Raw genomic sequence first — 18696 nt, 5'->3', positions numbered from 1 at the left:
GGTATTGTTTGGGCACCTTTGAGAGATCGGGAGGTACTGGTGGGGCACAAGGAGTGACTGAACCTCTTCTGGGAGTCAGCACAGATCTGAGACAGACAAAATGACAGTGCAAACTCCAACTCAACACCTTACAGTGTATCCAGTCAATCTGAGGGTTATGGCGGAGTAGCCAAGGGTTACCCAGTACCATCGGGGCCTTGAATGCTGGAATGATGAGGAATGAAATCTGTTCTGAATGGTTAACAGAAGTGATGACCTGAGCAATGATTCTCCCGTCCAAGGCAGTGGCGGTGAAGGTGATGGCAAGGGCTCCAGCGAGCATTCAGCTTGCATAGCCAATTCCTCATCCAGAAGGCTGTCCTGGACTCTGGAATCTATTAAGACCTGGAGGGGGAGAACTAGACTTCCCACACATGAAGAGACAGGCCAAAAGGAGTTGATCCAAGGTTTGTCCAACATGGCCCTGGCCCACCAGTAACCTCGCTGCTACTGACGGGCCTGCACTTTTGGCCGAACCGGACAAACCGAAATGAAGTGACCAGTCTGCCCACAGTATAGGCAATCACCCGCCTGGATGTCGTTCCTTCGATGTTAACCTGGCACACCCCAGCTGCATTGGCTGCTCAGCAGTGAGTGGAGTGTTTAGGGGTGCCTAGACCGGGCTGAATGGCGCTCGAAAGGAAGGGGGAGAAATTGAGAATGTGAATGGAAGGGAGGGCAGGAGCCAGAGTGTGGGATGCTCATCCCTGGCATTTCTCTCTCAGGCAGTTGTCCAGCGAGATAGCCAGGGAGACGAGGGAGTTCAGGTCCCGGGATTCGTCCCAAAGGATGAGTCCATCTTGCAGACGCTCACTCAGCCCCTGCAAGAAAATACTCCGAAGCGCAGGCTCGTTCCATCCGGCATCCACCACCAAGGTCCAAAACTCCACTGACAAGTCTGCCACAGAACGGTTTTCTTGGTAAAGAGACAATAGGCAGGTGGAGGTGTCTCCTGATTGATCTGGATGATCAGGCTCCCCTCCAGCTGGGCATAAGGCATGGTTTCCTGGCGAGTGCAGGAGCTGACTGCCTCCGCCAGTGCCTTGCCTCATAAAAGGCACACTAGATAAGAATCTTTGGAGAAGTCATCACGGAATGAATGTGCCTCCTGCTGGAAAACTAACCGGCATTAAAGCAGGTCCCCATGGAATGGCTCTGGGTCGCAGACATAGGTGCTGCTAGCCTGCTGTGTTGTGCCAACAGCACTGGCATTGGAAAGGATGGGTTAAGGAGTGGAAGCAGCAAGGAGAGAGACCTGCTGCGACAAATTCTTCATGGCTTTCGTCTTGCTGGTACTGTTCTCCTCCAGGGCCTGTAGCAATTGTTTACTCAAAACGTGGAAGTACAACTCCAGAAAGAACCAAAGTTAGAACACTCTTCGTCGTGGCAGGCTGGTCGGCACTGACAGACATCTGAATGAACAATTACAGAGGGTTGAACAACGAATTGGCAAAGATGGAAGTGTGGACTAGTCTTTTAAAACAGGAGGCAGGTGTAGATGATTATCTGGAGATGAGTCGCAGGTGTACAGATTGCACAATGGGAGTGAACCAGGAAGCAGCCCCGCCCAGCGTGGAAACAGACAAGGGAAACACAGACAAAGAACAGGAGGGCAGAGGGAGAGGGAAAACACAAGGGAAAACTCCTAACACTTCCCAGTTTTTCCCCAAAAATCCTTTTACCCCAGGAAGACCAAGTTACTGTATTCCTCCTGTCTTCCACTGAAGACCCTGGGTAGTTTGAGACCTCTTCCCAGCCCTCCACCAGCCATCAGAGCCTCGCTCTTTCCCCAGTTCATTTTGGCTGATGAAATAAAACCGTATTCATTAATAATATTTGTTAAAACATCAATGTCTTCCTGTAAATTGATTAAAACAATAAGATCATCGGCATAGGCAGATAATTTAAAAGGCACGGGGAACTTAAATATATATGCTAATATATATGTAAATATATGCTAACTTGTGTTTGTCGCAATTTGTGCAACAGAGGCTCGATGTCTATCGCATTTAGCATCCCAGAGAGAGAGAGAGCAGCCCTACCTCACCCCTCTCTGAATATCAGTGCGAGCACTGAGCCTACCGTTGATCTTTAGAACACACACTATGTCACGAAAGAGTGCTCATACCATGGCTGTAAAGACAGAGTTAAACCCAAAGGCAGCTAAGGTCTGCCACAGGTACTGGTGTTCAACCTGGTCAAAAGCCTTTTCCTGGTCTATGGAAATATGACCAGTCTGTGTGGCCGATGAACTGGAGAGTTCTAAAATATCCCTAATCAAAGTGACATTGTCACTGATGAACCTGTTGGGCACACAGTAGGCGTGATCAGGGTGGATGATGGACAACATCACCTCCATCAGCCTAAGGGCCAGTACCTTGGACAGGGTTTTGTGATCTGTGCAGGGACACTGGCCTCCAATTCTTTAAGTCCTGCTGGTCTCCCTTCTTTGGCAGCAGGGTGATGACAGTGCTCCTGCAACTCATGGGCAGTCTGCCCACTTTCAGGCTGTCAGAGACCACCTCCAGCAAGTCACCATCGATAATCTCTCAGAAAACCTTGTTAAAGTCAACCGGTAGGATATCCAACCCCAGCGCTCTGCTGTTTTGCAAATTTAAAGTGGCAGCGTGGAGCTCTTGCAGGGTTATCCCTGCTGCCAACCCTGTGCTGGTGTCCTCGCTGCCCTGAGGGAGACCCCTGAAAAAGCTGTCTTGCACATCTAGGTTACTTGACCACTCACTCCTATAAGGTTCTTATAAAATCCAGCAGCATACTTCCTGATCTCAGATGAAGATGAAATTCCAGGGCAGCTACTCGTATGTAAGCAGTGAATGATCTTCCTTTGTCCATTCTTCTTGTCTAGTCCAAAGAAGAAACGGGAGGGAGCGTCCATCTGCGAAGCGATCGTGAACCTGGGCCTGACCAGAGCACCCTGGGCTGATGTTGGTGTTTAAAACAATAAAAGCGGTCCAGTCTGGCTTAGGAAAAACTCATTCCCCCTCTGTAACTGTACTGCCTTCTCTTCATTTTAAAAGTCCTCCACACATTGGCCAGCTCCTGACTGATCAGCCATCCGAGCGTGTGGGCTGAAGCTGGGTGTGGGTCAGGATGGTTCCTGTCTAAGTGAGGATTCTCAGTGCAGTTAAAATCCCCCCCCCCCCTAAAAACAGAAACCTCCTAGCAAATAAAATTCCCACTTCCCCCGCTCAGACTGGACCGGTGGCTTAAAATGGCCTCCCCATTAAAAGCTCTCCTCCATTCACTTTCTATGTTGGGACAACTGTATGTTTCTTGAATTAGTATAATGTCAATATGCCTAATGTCCATTCATTTAAAATCAGTCCTAGCTTCATTCAGGTTTAAGTTACACATTCCTTAAAGGGTAAAAAAAACCTAGAAACCATCGTCATCATTGATGAGCTGGTTCTTTACCCTTAAAACAAGTTTTCTTAGACCTCCTGATCATTAGTAAGTCCTCACTTTCCTTCCCTGATGGCTTCCTCGTTTAAACACGAGCTGATCTCACAAACAACAGACAGAGGTATACAGACACGGAGAGAGAGAGAGAGAGAATGTGAACAGTAGTAGAACAGTAGATGTGCTGTTCTCCTGAGTAAATATTGCAGTGTGGCAGTGTTTCTGGTACACTTTTTTCCATTAGCTGTTACATTGTAACACTGCATCTCTTTGTTTTCCAGAAAATCTTGGATGTAGCATAGTCCTGAGGTCAGCCTTGGCAACTTCAGGAGGGAAACTAAAGCCTGGGGGGAAAAATCCTTTCTTCCTTGATAATATTTTTGTGATATCAAATGTGGATAAAGTATAGTTTAAACATGTCACCAAAAATGATCAGTTACTAAAATTTACATTATTCTCCCAAAACTCATGCACTTTGTGTTGGCATTTTCCTATTTGTAGAAAGTTACTAGTAACTAAGATATTTTTATTTGGTATTGGAAATTGGAAATGGTTTTCACAATTGTAATATAGGCTTTTTTTGTCAGCCACTCCTGTCTTCATGATGCAGTAAAGCCCCATTTATTTAATACACAGTCCATCTAAAAGCCTTGAGTGATGTCAGCTGCTTCTATAGCTTTGGATGGGCCAAACTATATCTTTTTTCCCACCTGTTTCCTTCTTTTGGACACCAGTGGAAGTCAGTCTCTATCATCTTTTACCGATATATTCTAAATAGCCTGGTCCATGATTTTAAAACTCTCTTTTACCTCTCCCATGTTTGCGAAACACAGTGTTGTGAATTTACTCTTAGGTGGGTTTAATTTATTTATTTATTTTCTTTCAGGTCAGAACATGTAGCAGGCAGAACCAATGTTTTGTCTGGCAGAGCATCACACATTGATTTTAGTGTACAACAAATAATGTACAACAAATAAACCAACAAAGGAAGCTTGATTAGAACGAATGTAGGTTTGGAGAATAAAAACGTATCTTACTTGCGTGAAAAATAATGGAGAAATATTTATGAAACTAAAAAGATAATGTTGGCCAATGTGAAGACTTATTCACTCCAAAATGTATCTAAATCTTGGATTCATGGTGAATGTGGTAGGAGATGAAGAAAGGCCTCACTGCTAAATTGAAATCTGTCCCCCTGTTGAGTGGCAGCCTTGCAAGGTGTCATTGCCAACCTGTCAATAAGCTGTAATTTTTTTAATAGCCATTGTTGTTTTGGATCAGTTTACACTTTATTGTTCTGGGAATACGTGCAATGTAAAGTGGGCTTACTGTAGCCACCGATATTGTTAAAATATCTCTTTGTTACCAATTTTACACCCGGTTTCCAGGCCGCAACAAACCATATAAAAGGCTGCCCAGATGTGAAGCAAATAAACCAGGTTTATTATTGAATACAAAACAAAACAGATGGACGTGTAGCAGGGTCGAGGTTCCAAAGATGAGTGAAGGACAGAGACAGCCCAGAGCAGCAGGTTTATATCAGCACCTCAGTAAGTGAGTCTAGCACAGGTGCTAAATTAATGCCACACTGAGTTGTGGTGGATCATCTCCAGCAAAGGTCTCCAAACAGCCTAAATAATAATCAAACTTAGGATATAAGTTTAAAACCTGCACTCCTGTAAGTATCTGATTGATTTTTAATACCAGTTTTAGTGTACTTGTTATTTGTATCTTCAGCATGCCACTACGGTGGAATTAAGATGCTTGTGACATATCTTTTTAGGCGTACTATACTGTTGTCTGCATTTGGCTGCTGTCTGGTTAGAATTGCCTTTTAATGCCTATTAATACTGAGAAAACATTCTGGCAAAAGACAGAGAGTGGTTTGTGTTTAGATTTTGTCTTAGGACTAAAGGCACGCTGAATGATAGAATAATACGTTTTATTTTTACTGAATGCATATTTGGACTTACGGCATTGTTGGTTGTCCTGTTCATAACTACAATTTTGTGCTCTTTGCAGTGTAGAAACAAAAGAAAAAGTCATATTTTTTAATTCTTTCTCATATTTTCCAGGTAGAATTTGCACTGCATCAAGAATTTAATGATGTGTAAGTGTGTGTTACTAATGTTACTGATTATTTCTTCTTTCAGCTATTTGTACAAGAATGAAATCCAATCAATTGACAGACAAGCATTTAAGGGGCTTGTCTCTCTTGAACAACTGTAAGTGACCAACATCATTCTTCTTCCCCTTTTTGCTTATTTGCTTGTTCTTTCATGAGTCACATGTCTTGTTTATGACAGATATGTGATAGTTAAATATTCTAAAGAACTATGTTACAAGAGGTCTTCCAATGCAAACAGTTCTGCGCTGAATTGCAAGGGTTTGAAATTTGTTTATCAGTCAATATGTATTGATTTATGAGGTGCTTTTGTAGGAAGCTGTAAATGTCTAGTTATGGTTGAATCTGTTAGTCATGTCTGCATGAAATATTTCAGATGACACCTGGAAGCTTGTACAAAATTAAGCATAATTAAAGTTAATAAACAGATTGAGATATAGCATATTCAACATGGGGTCAAAATATTAAAAGTACTCTACTGTTATAAATTTAGACAATTGGAAGCGTCACAAAAATGCATAATGTGACTACTGAAAGCAAGAATTATTTATTTAGTGGTACAAACTACAAATAAAGTTTTGTATGTATTCAATATGAAAAACAAATCTGAAATAACATACCACAATTATAACGCAGTAACCCAGTTACACATTGTCCCAATGATTTGAATGATCTTTATTGACCCAAATTAATAGTTCAGCTCTCTGTTTTAGTTAAGGTCCATTGTACATATGCTTTTTTTGCCCAGATTGTGTAGATTGTTATTTTGCTTTAAGGAATTTAGCGGGGCCAGATATCTTTGTGTTCCACATCACTCTTCAGCTCTTCTTGAATGTGATAATTACACCGGATCATAGTTTTATTTGAGGAAAATTAATAAAAACGAAGGGTGGGGTACCTCGGTCTATGTAGGACTGGAGGTAGAAAACGGAGGGTACTCCGCTGAAGCCTAGAACAGACAAAATTTGAGAGGTGTTCTGATAACAAGGAGTGGTGCCAGGACACCTTCAGAGCACTGCTAATATACCCTTGAACAAGGTACTGATGACTCATTTAGGGCTTTATATTATAAATATTATAAGATTTTTTTAATTCATATTTTTATAAGTCTGAGGTGTACAGTACAGTAAGCAAGAATTGAATGAATAACAGAACAGGCAAACTTTTTATTGACCTGTACTGAAATCTACTAAGATCCCATATAACAAGCCCTACATTGCATGAGCAAACAAAAACATATTTGCACATGCCATTAGTAGGTGTGTTGTTTGTGATTTACTATGATTATATGTGAAAATGTCAACATTTGTAAAATTGGTGCAGACCACCTAATTTAAATGAGGAGGCTGTCACCAGACTATGGAGACACACCAAAACAAATTTTCTGGGAGAAGCTGGCACTAACTGTGATGGTGTACTGATTGATCCAGATACAAGAAAATGCACAGTTGCAAGGACTTATTCCATCAGAGATATGGCATGGCACCTTTTGGTGCCTGGCTCCAAATCAGCCTAAGGGCTTTCAGGTTATCAAAAATGGTATTGCTAGATAGACAATGTGTCACTGCAATTTTGATTCTAATTTGTCCAAATTTGTTGAAGTCTCTCTCTCTCAACATCATCTCTTAGTGTACCTAGGCCTCCTCCCCACCACAATGTCTACAGCCATTTGTGCTAAACACTTTGCCAGTTTGTACCTGCATGCTAAATACAGACACAAAATCAAAGATCTCAATTAGTTTGAGGTCACATTGGGGCACCAAATGATAAAATTTGTATCTCCTCGTAGTATTTTGTGCGTTCTGAAAATTTGCTTATATTCTACATATTCATAATAAGAAATAGTTTAAATGTATTATGTAAGGAATTTTTGTTGATTTGACAGACGGAATTTTTGGTGCATCAAATTTAAAGATCAGCTTTGCGAGCTGCATCAAGTTTGCACGTGTTTTCATAGGGCAAAACTTTATTAGGACAGGCCCTGAGCAGATTAAAAGGCAGGCAAGCAGGTTAATAGAACACAAATGGAGTAAACAGGTAGCAGAATGATGATAGCAGAAGATGGAAGGGAAGTATTGAAGCCAGCAAGTTGTGCAAAGCAGAACACACTTTGTTAGGAGAAGAGTGAACAAGGCAGCAAAGGCAGATGAAAATCAGGAAACTGACCAACAAAACTCACAATCAGGTCCAGAAGGCTGTTATGTTGACCTGGGCAGGAAACCGGGATAGCCGTCCAAAAAGCACGTGGGAATTTCAGACAATGATAAAACAACAATCTGGCAGTGTGGGAGTGAATTAGGCCTACTTTTCTACTGAGGTGAGGAGCGTGTGGAAGCACCGAGTGGAGGTGTGACTGATTCGTGAGCAGGTGTAATGAATTTACTGTGCTTACTGTTAAGTCTGTCTTATTTGCATTTACTGTAGTGGCTTTTTAATCCCAGATATGGGTAGTGCAACATCCAAACATGTTTTGATTTGCAGCACATGTTGTGAAAAAAGAGCCATCAGCCTAACAAACAATACAAATATAAATTGTGGAAGTCCAAATTTGGAAATACAAAAAGCAAAAGGATTTTTGCATCATAAGCTTCTTTATTGGCTTGTGTCACAGGTTTTGCTACTATTCTTTCCAATATACAATTGTATTCTTCCTATTTAAAATATCAGTATGATTCGATTTCACTTAGTTTTATTTTCAGCATGTCGTTTTGTGCTTTAATTAACACATTCACTTTAAATTGTTTAACTGAAACTGAGTTGTTGGATTAAACACATGAATAAGATGACACATGCATCCCTGAGGGAAAATCATTTTTTAGTTACTGGGATCTATTAGAACAAACTTTGGGTTTATAATGCAGTTTTACTGTACTGTATGAACACTGCTCTTCAGGTACCTGCACTTCAACAACATCGAGTCTTTGGAACCTGAATCATTCACTCACCTACCAAAGCTGGAAAGACTGTAAGCTATTTTTTTTTTTGTCTTTTGTCCCTGGTTCCTAAAATGTATATTAGTGCACATTTACAGTAGAATGCATTGTTAACTCAGGCAAGTTTATACTGGGTCCCCGGCAAGGTTTCATTTTGTGTTATCATGCCTGTCAGAGCATAAAATAATATTGTCATTATACACTTGGTACAATGAAATCTTTTCAGGAACCCTCAGAAACCACACACAGAAAGGAAAGTGAAATGGCTGGGTGACAGTAGATGTCCCGTTTCTGCCAGTCAATTTAGACCAGGGGTATGACATATCACAACAACTGGTTCAAGAGTTACATCAACAATTTTCTGACATAACTGAACGGCTGGTCATTGACCAATTAAAATCCGGTCACCATTATTTCAACAATCAGTCAGTGGAAATAAAAAACCCATAAGATTAAAATATTGCCTATATATTATTATTGGTTCAATTGTAGACAAAGTCAGCATTAATGCTAAAACCCCAGATGTTCTTCGGAAAGAATATTTACAGTTTTACTCACAATAGGTCAATATCACCAAGAATGAGCTGTGCTGTTAACTGAGGTCTCGCTTAAAATAAAGCAAATTTAGCTTTCAATCTTCAAATGCATAACAATCAGTTAGTTGTAAGTTAAAACACTTAAAGCTGTCCTATTATAGTGTATTAAGTGTATGCACTGTAGTGTCTTACTCCTGAGTTCTGTCTGCCAACATTCTGGATATGATCTTTCCTGACTGTGTGCAGATGTGTTGTTGCTTTTGCTTCTAAAATTCTCTACCAGATGTTTTAAGGTTTTAAATTACCGTTTAGTTATTCCGGTCTGTGAGCCAATTCTGTATATCCATGTTTTGCAATCACTGCAGAGAGTGAAATAAAGGCACACCGGCCAAAAAAGAAAGAGAGGAATGAACAGAAATTCCCAGCTGTGTCCTCACTGCCATTTGTTTCTGGACGAGCTTATCCTCAAAGCAGTTACTTTGGGGATTGCCAGACTGGAGGACAGTGTCCTTTTTTTTTTTAATTTTTCAAAAATTTTCGAAAAAGCAATTCCTTCATGAACCCTTCTTTTTTTGTTTTTCTTACATAGTTGTAGCTAATATATAAAAACGTCTTTGAGAACGGACAATGCTTTGAAAATGTGTTTTAAATCGTTTTTAAAAGTAATGTAAATTTTAGTATTTGTTTGAGTGTATTTATTCAAATTAGTAACTCGTAATTTAGTCCTAAATTAACATTTTTCTGTTACACCTATTAGTGAGTCTGATCAAAACTCATTTTTCTCATGCAGATTTTTGCACAACAACAGAATCTCCCATTTAGTCCCGGAAACCTTCTCTCATCTGCAGGCCATGAAGAGATTGTAAGGAAAAAACAAGATAAAATCTGTTAAATGGAAGTGAAACTTGTTATGTATGATAACAAAGATAACAGTGACATTTACTTTTGATAAAGGCAATTTTCATTGTGTGACAATTTTACAGCAAAAATTTCTCACTTAGATATGCATTCTGTCATCACATCATATTTCTTTTATCTATTATATCTGTTACATATTTTACAAATATTTTTATTACAATAATTTTAAGAGATTTACATACATAATATATTTAAAAGTTATAGTTTTATAAATAAGGTATAAACATAAATAATAACTAAAGATAAAAAGGTAGGGAGATTTTATTAATTTGTTGTACATTTAAATTGGCCATTAAATAGTTTCATGTGAACCAGTTTTAATAAAAAGATCAGTAACGTATTGTGAAATCAAGTTATTATGATGGCAAAAGGACATTGCAGCAGAATTAAAAGTTATGACAAGAGAATGAAGCCAAGCAGAGATTATTTTCCATGACTGCAAGAGCATCCTCATATATCGTCTCTCTTCTTCTTTAACACATCCTAATTTATTTCTTTGTGCCTGTATATGCATATCTTGCCAGGCGACTGGATTCCAATGCATTAAGCTGCGACTGTGAGCTGCTGTGGCTGGCTGACCTACTCAAGCAGTATGCGGAGTCTGGTAATGCTCAGGCTGCTGCCACCTGTGACTATCCCAGCCAACTGCAAGGCAGATCTGTGGCAACCCTGACTGCAGAGGAACTCCACTGTGGTATGGAGACAAAAGACAAATGTCAAGTGTTCATGTCAGACCAATTCACATTCACAAACTGAAGAAGGACTTTGGTTGCATATATCTTACGTAGGGTACTGATTTGTGAAAGTCAAAGTTTTGAGGAAACGGTCATTGGAGAAAATGAAATAATGTGTTTAATGCACCATGGTGAAATTGTCATCACAGATGCCTCATAAATAAGAAGGTTGTGGGTTGGATTCAAGCGAAGACCTTTCTTTGAGTCTGCGTCCTCTTGCCTTGGATGGAGTTTTTGTATGTGTCTGTTTTTCTGTTTAATATGAATAAATGGGGTTTTCCCCATGATGGATTATGGAGCAAGAAGCGTAGGCCGGCACATGGATGCACAATTGGTTTTACAAATTAGGCAGACTGAGGTTGACTGACATTTATCTATATATGCGTCATCACAATCTACGAAATTTGGAGTAATTGCAGTAACCACAGAAAATCCATACAATATAGGGAAAACATGCACACCCTACCTAGAAACCTTCTTTCTCATTTGGGGTCATCCACCTCTATTAACAAGACATGAAATAGGCAGACACAGAAGAATCAACCGTCAATATCTGCCTCTTATTTCTTAGAGGTACCCAGGATCACCTCAGAACCACAGGATGTGGATGTGACGTCGGGAAATACCGTCTACTTCACTTGTAGAGCAGAAGGCAACCCTAAACCACAGATTATCTGGCTGAGGAATAAGTAAGCCCTTATTTTAAATGTTGGACTGTCCCTGAACAAGACACTGCGCTGCAGTGGTCAAAGTATAATAGAACTGCTTTATAAATGCAGTAGTTTTAGAACTTTGACAGCAATGATGGTAATATTTTACTGTTGTGCCTTTAGTGTCTTTAGTCGTGTAATGGTACAAGGATGATTCTAAAAGATTTGCTCAAAAACAGATTAGACATGCATAAGTAACAGTGAAATTAATATAAATAATTTACCAGATGCATTTAAATTCAATGATCAAGAAGAGAAAAAGGGTTTTGAATACAATATTAACCTGTTAAGAAACTGAAAGTCTTAGTAAATATGGGTACAGACCTATATTCAAGCCAGTTTATCGTACATTCTGCTCTACTTTCACAAATTCTGCACTGCGCCCTTCACTCTAAGCCGCACCACCCAAATTTCATAAAATTTTCAGAAAAAATACACATATAAAGTAAGCTGCACCTGACTATAAGCCACAGGTGGCCACTTTGAAACATGAGATCTTTATTGAACACAGGAAAATAATTTTAAATGCTGAATTACTAAACACGGCAGTAACACAGCAGTAAAATAAAATAACCATAGCAGCCTTTTCTGAACAGTGCAGCAACACATTTGTAAAATGACATTACAGTAACATGCTGGTTAAAACAACAATGAGCGTACCAGCTGTTGATCCTTAGCCTTTAATTTAAAAGCTGCATCATCAGCCATTCTTTGTGTGTTATTAATGATGAGGGTGTGCACAAGAAGCTCAAAAAGACGAAAAAATCCAGAAATAAGCTCCATCGCTCAGGGGTCCTGAGCGTGGGAAAAAGGTAGCGGCTTATAGTCCTGAATTTATGGTAATTTAAAACTAGAAAGATAGAATTTCAAATGCTGGGATTTTTGTAAGCAATTACATTTTTAACCATGCAATCGTGGCGTATTTGATATCCGTCTGTGTTTTTCTATGATGTGAACTTCTGTACCTTCCGGTATTTGTCAGCAATGCTTTAGACATGCGGGATGACAGTCGCTTGAACTTGCTGGAAGATGGAACACTGATGATCCAGGACACGCGAGAAACAGACCAAGGAGTCTACCAGTGCATGGCGAAGAACGTAGCTGGTCAGGTCAAGACGTCACAGGTTACGCTGCGCTATTTTGGAGCACCTTGTAAGTGGTTGTGTTTGGTTTCAACCATGCTAATGTCACAAAATCCATGGGGTTATTACATATTTGGCATAGCATTTTGCCTTTCTGTGTGGTAGGGTCATTGCAGCTTAACCACCATTCACACTACACGATTTTGGTCCAATCAGTCGGTCGCCAACTGGTTTTTGCTCTCCACCCCCAAATCAGGGTGAGGCAGTCTTCAGCGAGCCTGGGTCATGAAGGGTGGATGCGTCCAAGATGTCAGTCTGACGACAGCCCATCTCTGAGTTGCCGAGTCAAACTGAAAATCTAACACGCTAAATAGTTGGGTTAGGATGACATAAAGAGATACAGCCAAAGAGAGCGGACACGGGGGTTGCTGCACAGAGCAGAATAATGGCAACGACAGCGGCATCTTATTTTTCTTTTCTTTTTTTTTTTTTAAATGTTTTTTTTTTTTAGTAGTGCTCAAATGACCGGAATAGCTTGTTTGGATTGAAATACATCAGCTTGCGCATTGTTTGTGCATTTCCTGTGCCATTCTCCATGGGTTTTTGATGCAAAAATTTGTTTTGGTGACCAAGTAGCGCAGTAAGCCACATCTCCTGATATAAGTCGTATAGTGTGAACACTCTTATCGCCTACCCTACCACCCTGAAAGTCGCGCAGTATGAACTGGGCATTACGAGCTGTGTTTCCACTGATATGACTATGACCTCAGGTCAAATATGGAGCAGCCTCAATTTCATTTTGTGAATCCTTAAGTAGACTCTTTTAGAAACTGTCAAAGTGGTGATAGTAACAGTAATAAACAAAGACAACTTGCATGACCTTTTTGTTTGAACATTTAAGTGACATATTTTTAGGTTAATAACATGCCCATTCCCACTGTCTATCCTCCTCTTTTACCCCTGCTCTATCAGCACGGCCAAGTTTTGTGATTCAACCTGAGAATACAGAGGTACTGGTAGGAGAGAGTGTGACCTTGGAGTGCAGTGCCACAGGTCAACCACAGCCCAGAGTATCTTGGACTAAAGGTGATCAGAGCCCCCTCCCCAATGATGCTCGCATAAACATCACTCCCTCTGGTGGACTGTATATCCAGAATGTGGTCCAAGCTGATGGAGGACAGTATACCTGTTTTGCATCCAATAATGTTGACACTGTCCGTGCTACTGCTTATATCATAGTGCAAGGTAAGAAAATTAAGATTCTCTCATTTTATTTTGTTTCTTTGTATTATAATGTATTTTACACGACAGAAATTTCTAATCACAATAAATCAGTCAAACTTCTGGGAAATTGACCTATATTTAGGAAACAATAATTACTGTGAATCAATTTCAACTGCTGTTGTGATAATTGGACCTAAAAAAAGGAAGTAATTAGCAGGATGACCTCTGTGGAATGTAAGAAAACAACCCATTTGTGGTGATTACAGAGGAGTTCAGTGTTATAATCCCTTCTGACCGGGTCTTTGCTAGTTTTGTATTTGTTTTCCAAAATGTGCTAGCATGAGGTCATGTATGCTGCAGGCGCATCTATCCCCATAAGTTATTAAAGTAGTGTAGCTCCTTCAGGATAGTGCCTCAGTTCTCACCATGGTCAGAAGGTATGCTGTATCTTTCAGCTTATTGTCAAGTGCACCAGGAAAGGTGATTGTTGCTGTTGAATGGCAACAACCCACCGGCAGGACCAGTGTGTTTTAATTTGTAGAAGAACAGGACAAGTACCACGAGTGCCATGCAAAAATGACCTACAATTGGCGACTTGTTTTTCTGTGAGGATGGCATGGTAGCCTAGCATCCAAAAGTAGGTTTTGTGGTCACAGATTGTTACTGTGCAGCCTGATAGCCATTTAACAGAGACTAACATAATTAGCCGTTATCTTCACTGCACTTGTGTAAAATTTAAGAGAATCTTGAGATGTTATGGAGAATGTTCTGCTGCCTTCACTATCCTCAATCAGACCTTAATAGATGAACGAGTCAGGTTTTTACTTGAGCATTTGTTTCCAATGTTTTACTTTGGACGTACAATTTACAGTGTTTGGCATCAAGGCATCAAGATCTGTGAAGTGTATTTTAAGTTTTCCCTCAACTGTTTAAGCAGTATGTGTCTTTCCTCTAACATTTCAGAAAATGTTATCATGCCACTAACTCATATTTTGTTTTGGACGTTTGTTGCAAGTTTTTTGAAATTAGTGTCATGAAATGCACGCTTAGAAGAATTCGCAAAACCACTGAGGACGTATTTGTGTTCATCCTTTATTCATTTAGAATTATTATATTAAATATTTAGGATCCTTATGTTGAAATGTAACATTTTTCTTTCTCCTTTTGCCCTAGCCATCCCACAGTTCACGCTCACGCCACAAGACCAGTCAGTCCTTGAAGGTCACACTGTAGACTTTCCTTGTGAAGCAAGTGGTTACCCCCAGCCAGTGATTGCTTGGACGCGTAGGGGCAGTCCATTACCACTTGACCACCGTCATGTGGTGTCATCTGGCGCTCTGCGCATCACAAGTGTGGAAGCTCATGATGAGGGGGAGTACGAGTGCCAAGCAATCAGCCCTGTGGGGAATGTGCGCATTGCTGTGCAGCTCAGCATCCAGCAGAGAGGTGTGTGATCATTACTCTTAAGGAATTTGCAGTCAGGAATCGGCAAAATACATCCAAATGTAGTTCCAAATAAAATACCAAGCTGATAATCGTATCAAAGTAAGATACAAAATTACACAGCAATATTCTACTATCCTAGTATTGAACCTCAACAATTTAAAAAAGGCCGCCTGCCCTGAAGGGTCTAGGGCGGGGGCGGGGGGATAAGATAACTAGAAGATCTTTAGTTTCCTCTGCATCCTCACCCATGGATAATGGAAGATGCATGCAACATAAGGTTGTCAACTATTGTAAATATCAAACAACAACTACCAGAGCTACAAAAAGTAGTTCTAGATGTTAGAAGGACACAGAAAATGAGTTCTATAAATGGTATAGGGTTTTGTGCAGCCTGCAATGTGCGATGAACTAAAAATCATGGTACAACTAATGGTGCAGATTGTAAATTCCTTGAATGAGTTGCGATGAGATATACAGTCAACAACATGCTGTACAGGACCATTTTGACAATGTTGGACATTCAAAAATAGTCAGACTAGATATAATTGTTTTCCATTTTCAATCAATCAATCAATCAATCTTTATTTATATAGCGTCTGTTGCAATCAGAATTGTTTCTAGGTGCTTTACAGAATCCCAGGGCCTGACCCCCAACAAGCAACAGTGGCAAGGAAAAACTCCCCTTTAACAGGAAGAAACCTTGAGCAGGACCAGGCTCATGTAGGGGGACAGAGAGCAGAGAGCAGAGAGCAGAGAGCAGAGAGCAGAGAGCAGAGAGCAGAGAGCATGACCCAGTGGGGTGACAGGCCTGTCAGGTGATCATGTTTCTGGACCCCGGCAGTCTTGGCCTATAGCAGCATGACTAAGATGTTAACCTAATAATTAGACGACCCCCTAAGAATGATAATTTGTCTGTCTAGGATAGTAACTGGAACTACAGAATTAGTGATAATAAGCTTTTTCAAAGAGGAATTTTCAGGGTCAAGAGATTTCTTCAGAAGTTAAACTTATGTACATACAGAAGTATTTAGATAAGTCTATTTAGATAACTGGTTCCTAAGTCTATAGATCTTTGTTTAATGATCCATGTTGTGATCAGGCCACCACTTTATCCTACTGTTGGATCAATAGCTGATTTTCAATTATGTAATAAAATACAATTTAAACAGCAGTGCTCAACAATATACTTGTATTCGGTGTCTGACTTTGAACAGTAAAAAAATAGGTCTGTAAATGTAAATTTGCATTGGGTTTGATATAAAATGTTTTTTCACATGCATAGTACTGGTCACTCCTTATGCATCATTAACACTGCATGTGTTTTTGTTTTAACTCACTCAGTAAGGCCTGTTTTCACAAATACTCCAAGGGACCTGGAAGTGGAATCTGGCAAAGACATTCACATTCCCTGTAAGGCTAAGGGCCAACCAGAACCAGTAATCACTTGGAACAAGGCAAGATAAAAATGTCCACTTATCTATTGTCACTTTATTGCTTTTGCAGTTAAGTTAGTGGGAACCATTCAAAAGCACAGCTTAAAAACATTTTTGATAACTGTTTTGTGAAAATAGAACCATTCAAGCTCTGTTTTATGAGGTTTTGAAGGACTCTCGATATAATCTATTCTAATTTTCAAAGTTATGCTACGGTACATGTTACATCCCTCTTTAGTATAAAGTAACACTTTAAAATCAAAGGGAGATTCACAACAAGTAGAGAAAACAATAAGACTTTGTTTACAATTTAAAAAAAAAAAAAAGAAAAGAAAGAAAGGTCTCTAGAGTGGGAAAAGAGAGAGTCACCTAAATAAAAAGTATAAAAAGAAGCCTTCAGAAACTCACAATGCACTCACCCACACCCAAATGGATTATATCAAAAAGAACCTATGTGTGTGTAAAGTTTACAGGATCCTCCAGCCTTTCCTCAGTGCAAACCTCCACAAACAGATCTTTCACAGTCACCTTGGACTTAACAGGTTCAGCAAATTAAGACAAATTGAAATACCATCTCTCCCAGAGTTCAGAGCAGGAGACTTTTAAAAGTGTCTCCTGACATCTGGGCAGCCTACTGGAGAATAGCTAAAACCCATGCCCAGTCTGCTGGGTGTCACATTGGAGCCAATTTTCCAATTCCTGCTTGAATAGATAGAAAGGAGGGGGAATGCACACAATAAACAGGCAAAAGCTTACTGACCTTGCCCTTCATGTTACAGCCCAGATTTTCATGATGTAAAGGCCAATATTTACTGAATTCAAGTAGAAGTAAGTGGGGAAAAACATATTCATAGCTTCGGGTGCATTTTTCAGGTGAATATCTTGCTGAAAGGCACCTAAAAGTGAGTTTATGGTCCTACCAATAACGTTACTGAAGCGACCACTCTACCACCTGAGCTCCAGTCACCTACAGGGATGACTGTTGAAAATGTATTCTTTTATAGCTGCTAAACTTTTCACACTGATGGCAAATGAAGACTATGATTGAACCGATGGTTACAATGTTTGTATCATTCTCAAGACAAGCTACTGTGAAAAAGAAAAGAAAGAAATTATATACACTTTTATAGCAATTTACAGCATATGATATTAATGCACCCAATGATTGACAAACAATTTTAACCCATCTTGCTTCATCCATGCTCTGGCTCCAAAAAGACTCAATCTTATGAGCACACCGATGTGGTCACTTTTATGTAATGTACCTCGATAATGCACTTCTATGTTTTTACCAGAAGATGTCTCTCTCACAAAATCAAAATTCCTGAACAACATTTATTTATACTTACACAGTTATCATTTTAGATCAGTGTGCATAATTATGATGTACTGAAATTCAGCAAAAAAGTAATTGTATTCCTAAATGATATAAAATAGAGTACTGTCGATTTTTCACTATTAGTTATGTAAGACTTAAATTAATCTATGATGCTCTTAATCATCATAAATTATTACTTTCAGGATGGTGTACAAGTAACAGAGAGTGGCAAGTTCCATATCAGTCCTGATGGCTATCTGGAGGTAAAGGATGTTGGCAAAGCTGACGCTGGACGCTATGAATGTGTTGCACGCAATCCTATTGGTTACCAGCTTGCTAGCATGGTGCTTACTGTTACAGGTAAATCACTTGTTAAAATAGTGGAGATATATCCAAAAGCTCACACCAACGTTACTGCTTACGTTTCAAAATCTGCTATTTAACAAATTATAAAGTACCTACATTTAAGAATCTGTAGGTTTTGGGGTTGTTTTTTTTTGTTTTTGTTTTTTTGCAGAAATATGAAATCTCACTGTGTTTAGTTGTGCATTGTAAAGATCTCTGCTATGCAAATTAGTGAACAATATAGTTACAATCTGGAAATCAGATTCTTTTTGGGTCCCCCTTATGAATGTTGGTGTCCATATTGTGAATCCTCAGTTTATACACTAGTAGCTCACTCTGCTGTACATCTACAAAAATAGAACATGTAGTCAGACATTTACGGTAGCCTTGAAATGAGTAGTTCAGCAGTAAATTATTTTAGATATCTATTTTCTTA

The 18696-nt window shown here is 39.6% G+C and overlaps 1 protein-coding gene across 4 annotated transcripts in view; it reads left to right on the top strand.

The window, feature by feature from the left end:
* pxdn (peroxidasin) overlaps positions 1-18696 on the top strand; it is a 57631-nt gene that overhangs the window by 22684 nt on the left and 16251 nt on the right. For 2 of the 4 annotated variants that reach the window (XM_011614089.2, XM_011614096.2), the window contains exons 4-13: positions 5610-5681; positions 8475-8546; positions 9841-9912; positions 10493-10662; positions 11274-11391; positions 12395-12564; positions 13467-13739; positions 14892-15164; positions 16506-16618; positions 18119-18275. In XM_011614089.2, coding sequence (XP_011612391.2) covers positions 5610-5681; positions 8475-8546; positions 9841-9912; positions 10493-10662; positions 11274-11391; positions 12395-12564; positions 13467-13739; positions 14892-15164; positions 16506-16618; positions 18119-18275 — 1490 coding nt within the window. Of the gene's footprint in view, positions 1-2902; positions 5532-5609; positions 5682-8474; positions 8547-9840; positions 9913-10492; positions 10663-11273; positions 11392-12394; positions 12565-13466; positions 13740-14891; positions 15165-16505; positions 16619-18118; positions 18276-18696 lie in introns of all 4 variants that reach the window. The other 2 variants (XM_029828950.1, XM_029828938.1) reach the window with 2 other exon arrangements.

This window comes from Takifugu rubripes, chromosome 2, assembly GCF_901000725.2.
Source record: "Takifugu rubripes chromosome 2, fTakRub1.2, whole genome shotgun sequence".
Taxonomy (NCBI): Eukaryota; Metazoa; Chordata; class Actinopteri; order Tetraodontiformes; family Tetraodontidae; genus Takifugu; species Takifugu rubripes.
Note: the sequence above shows the minus strand (reverse complement) of the source record. Positions and strands in the feature narration are given on the sequence as shown.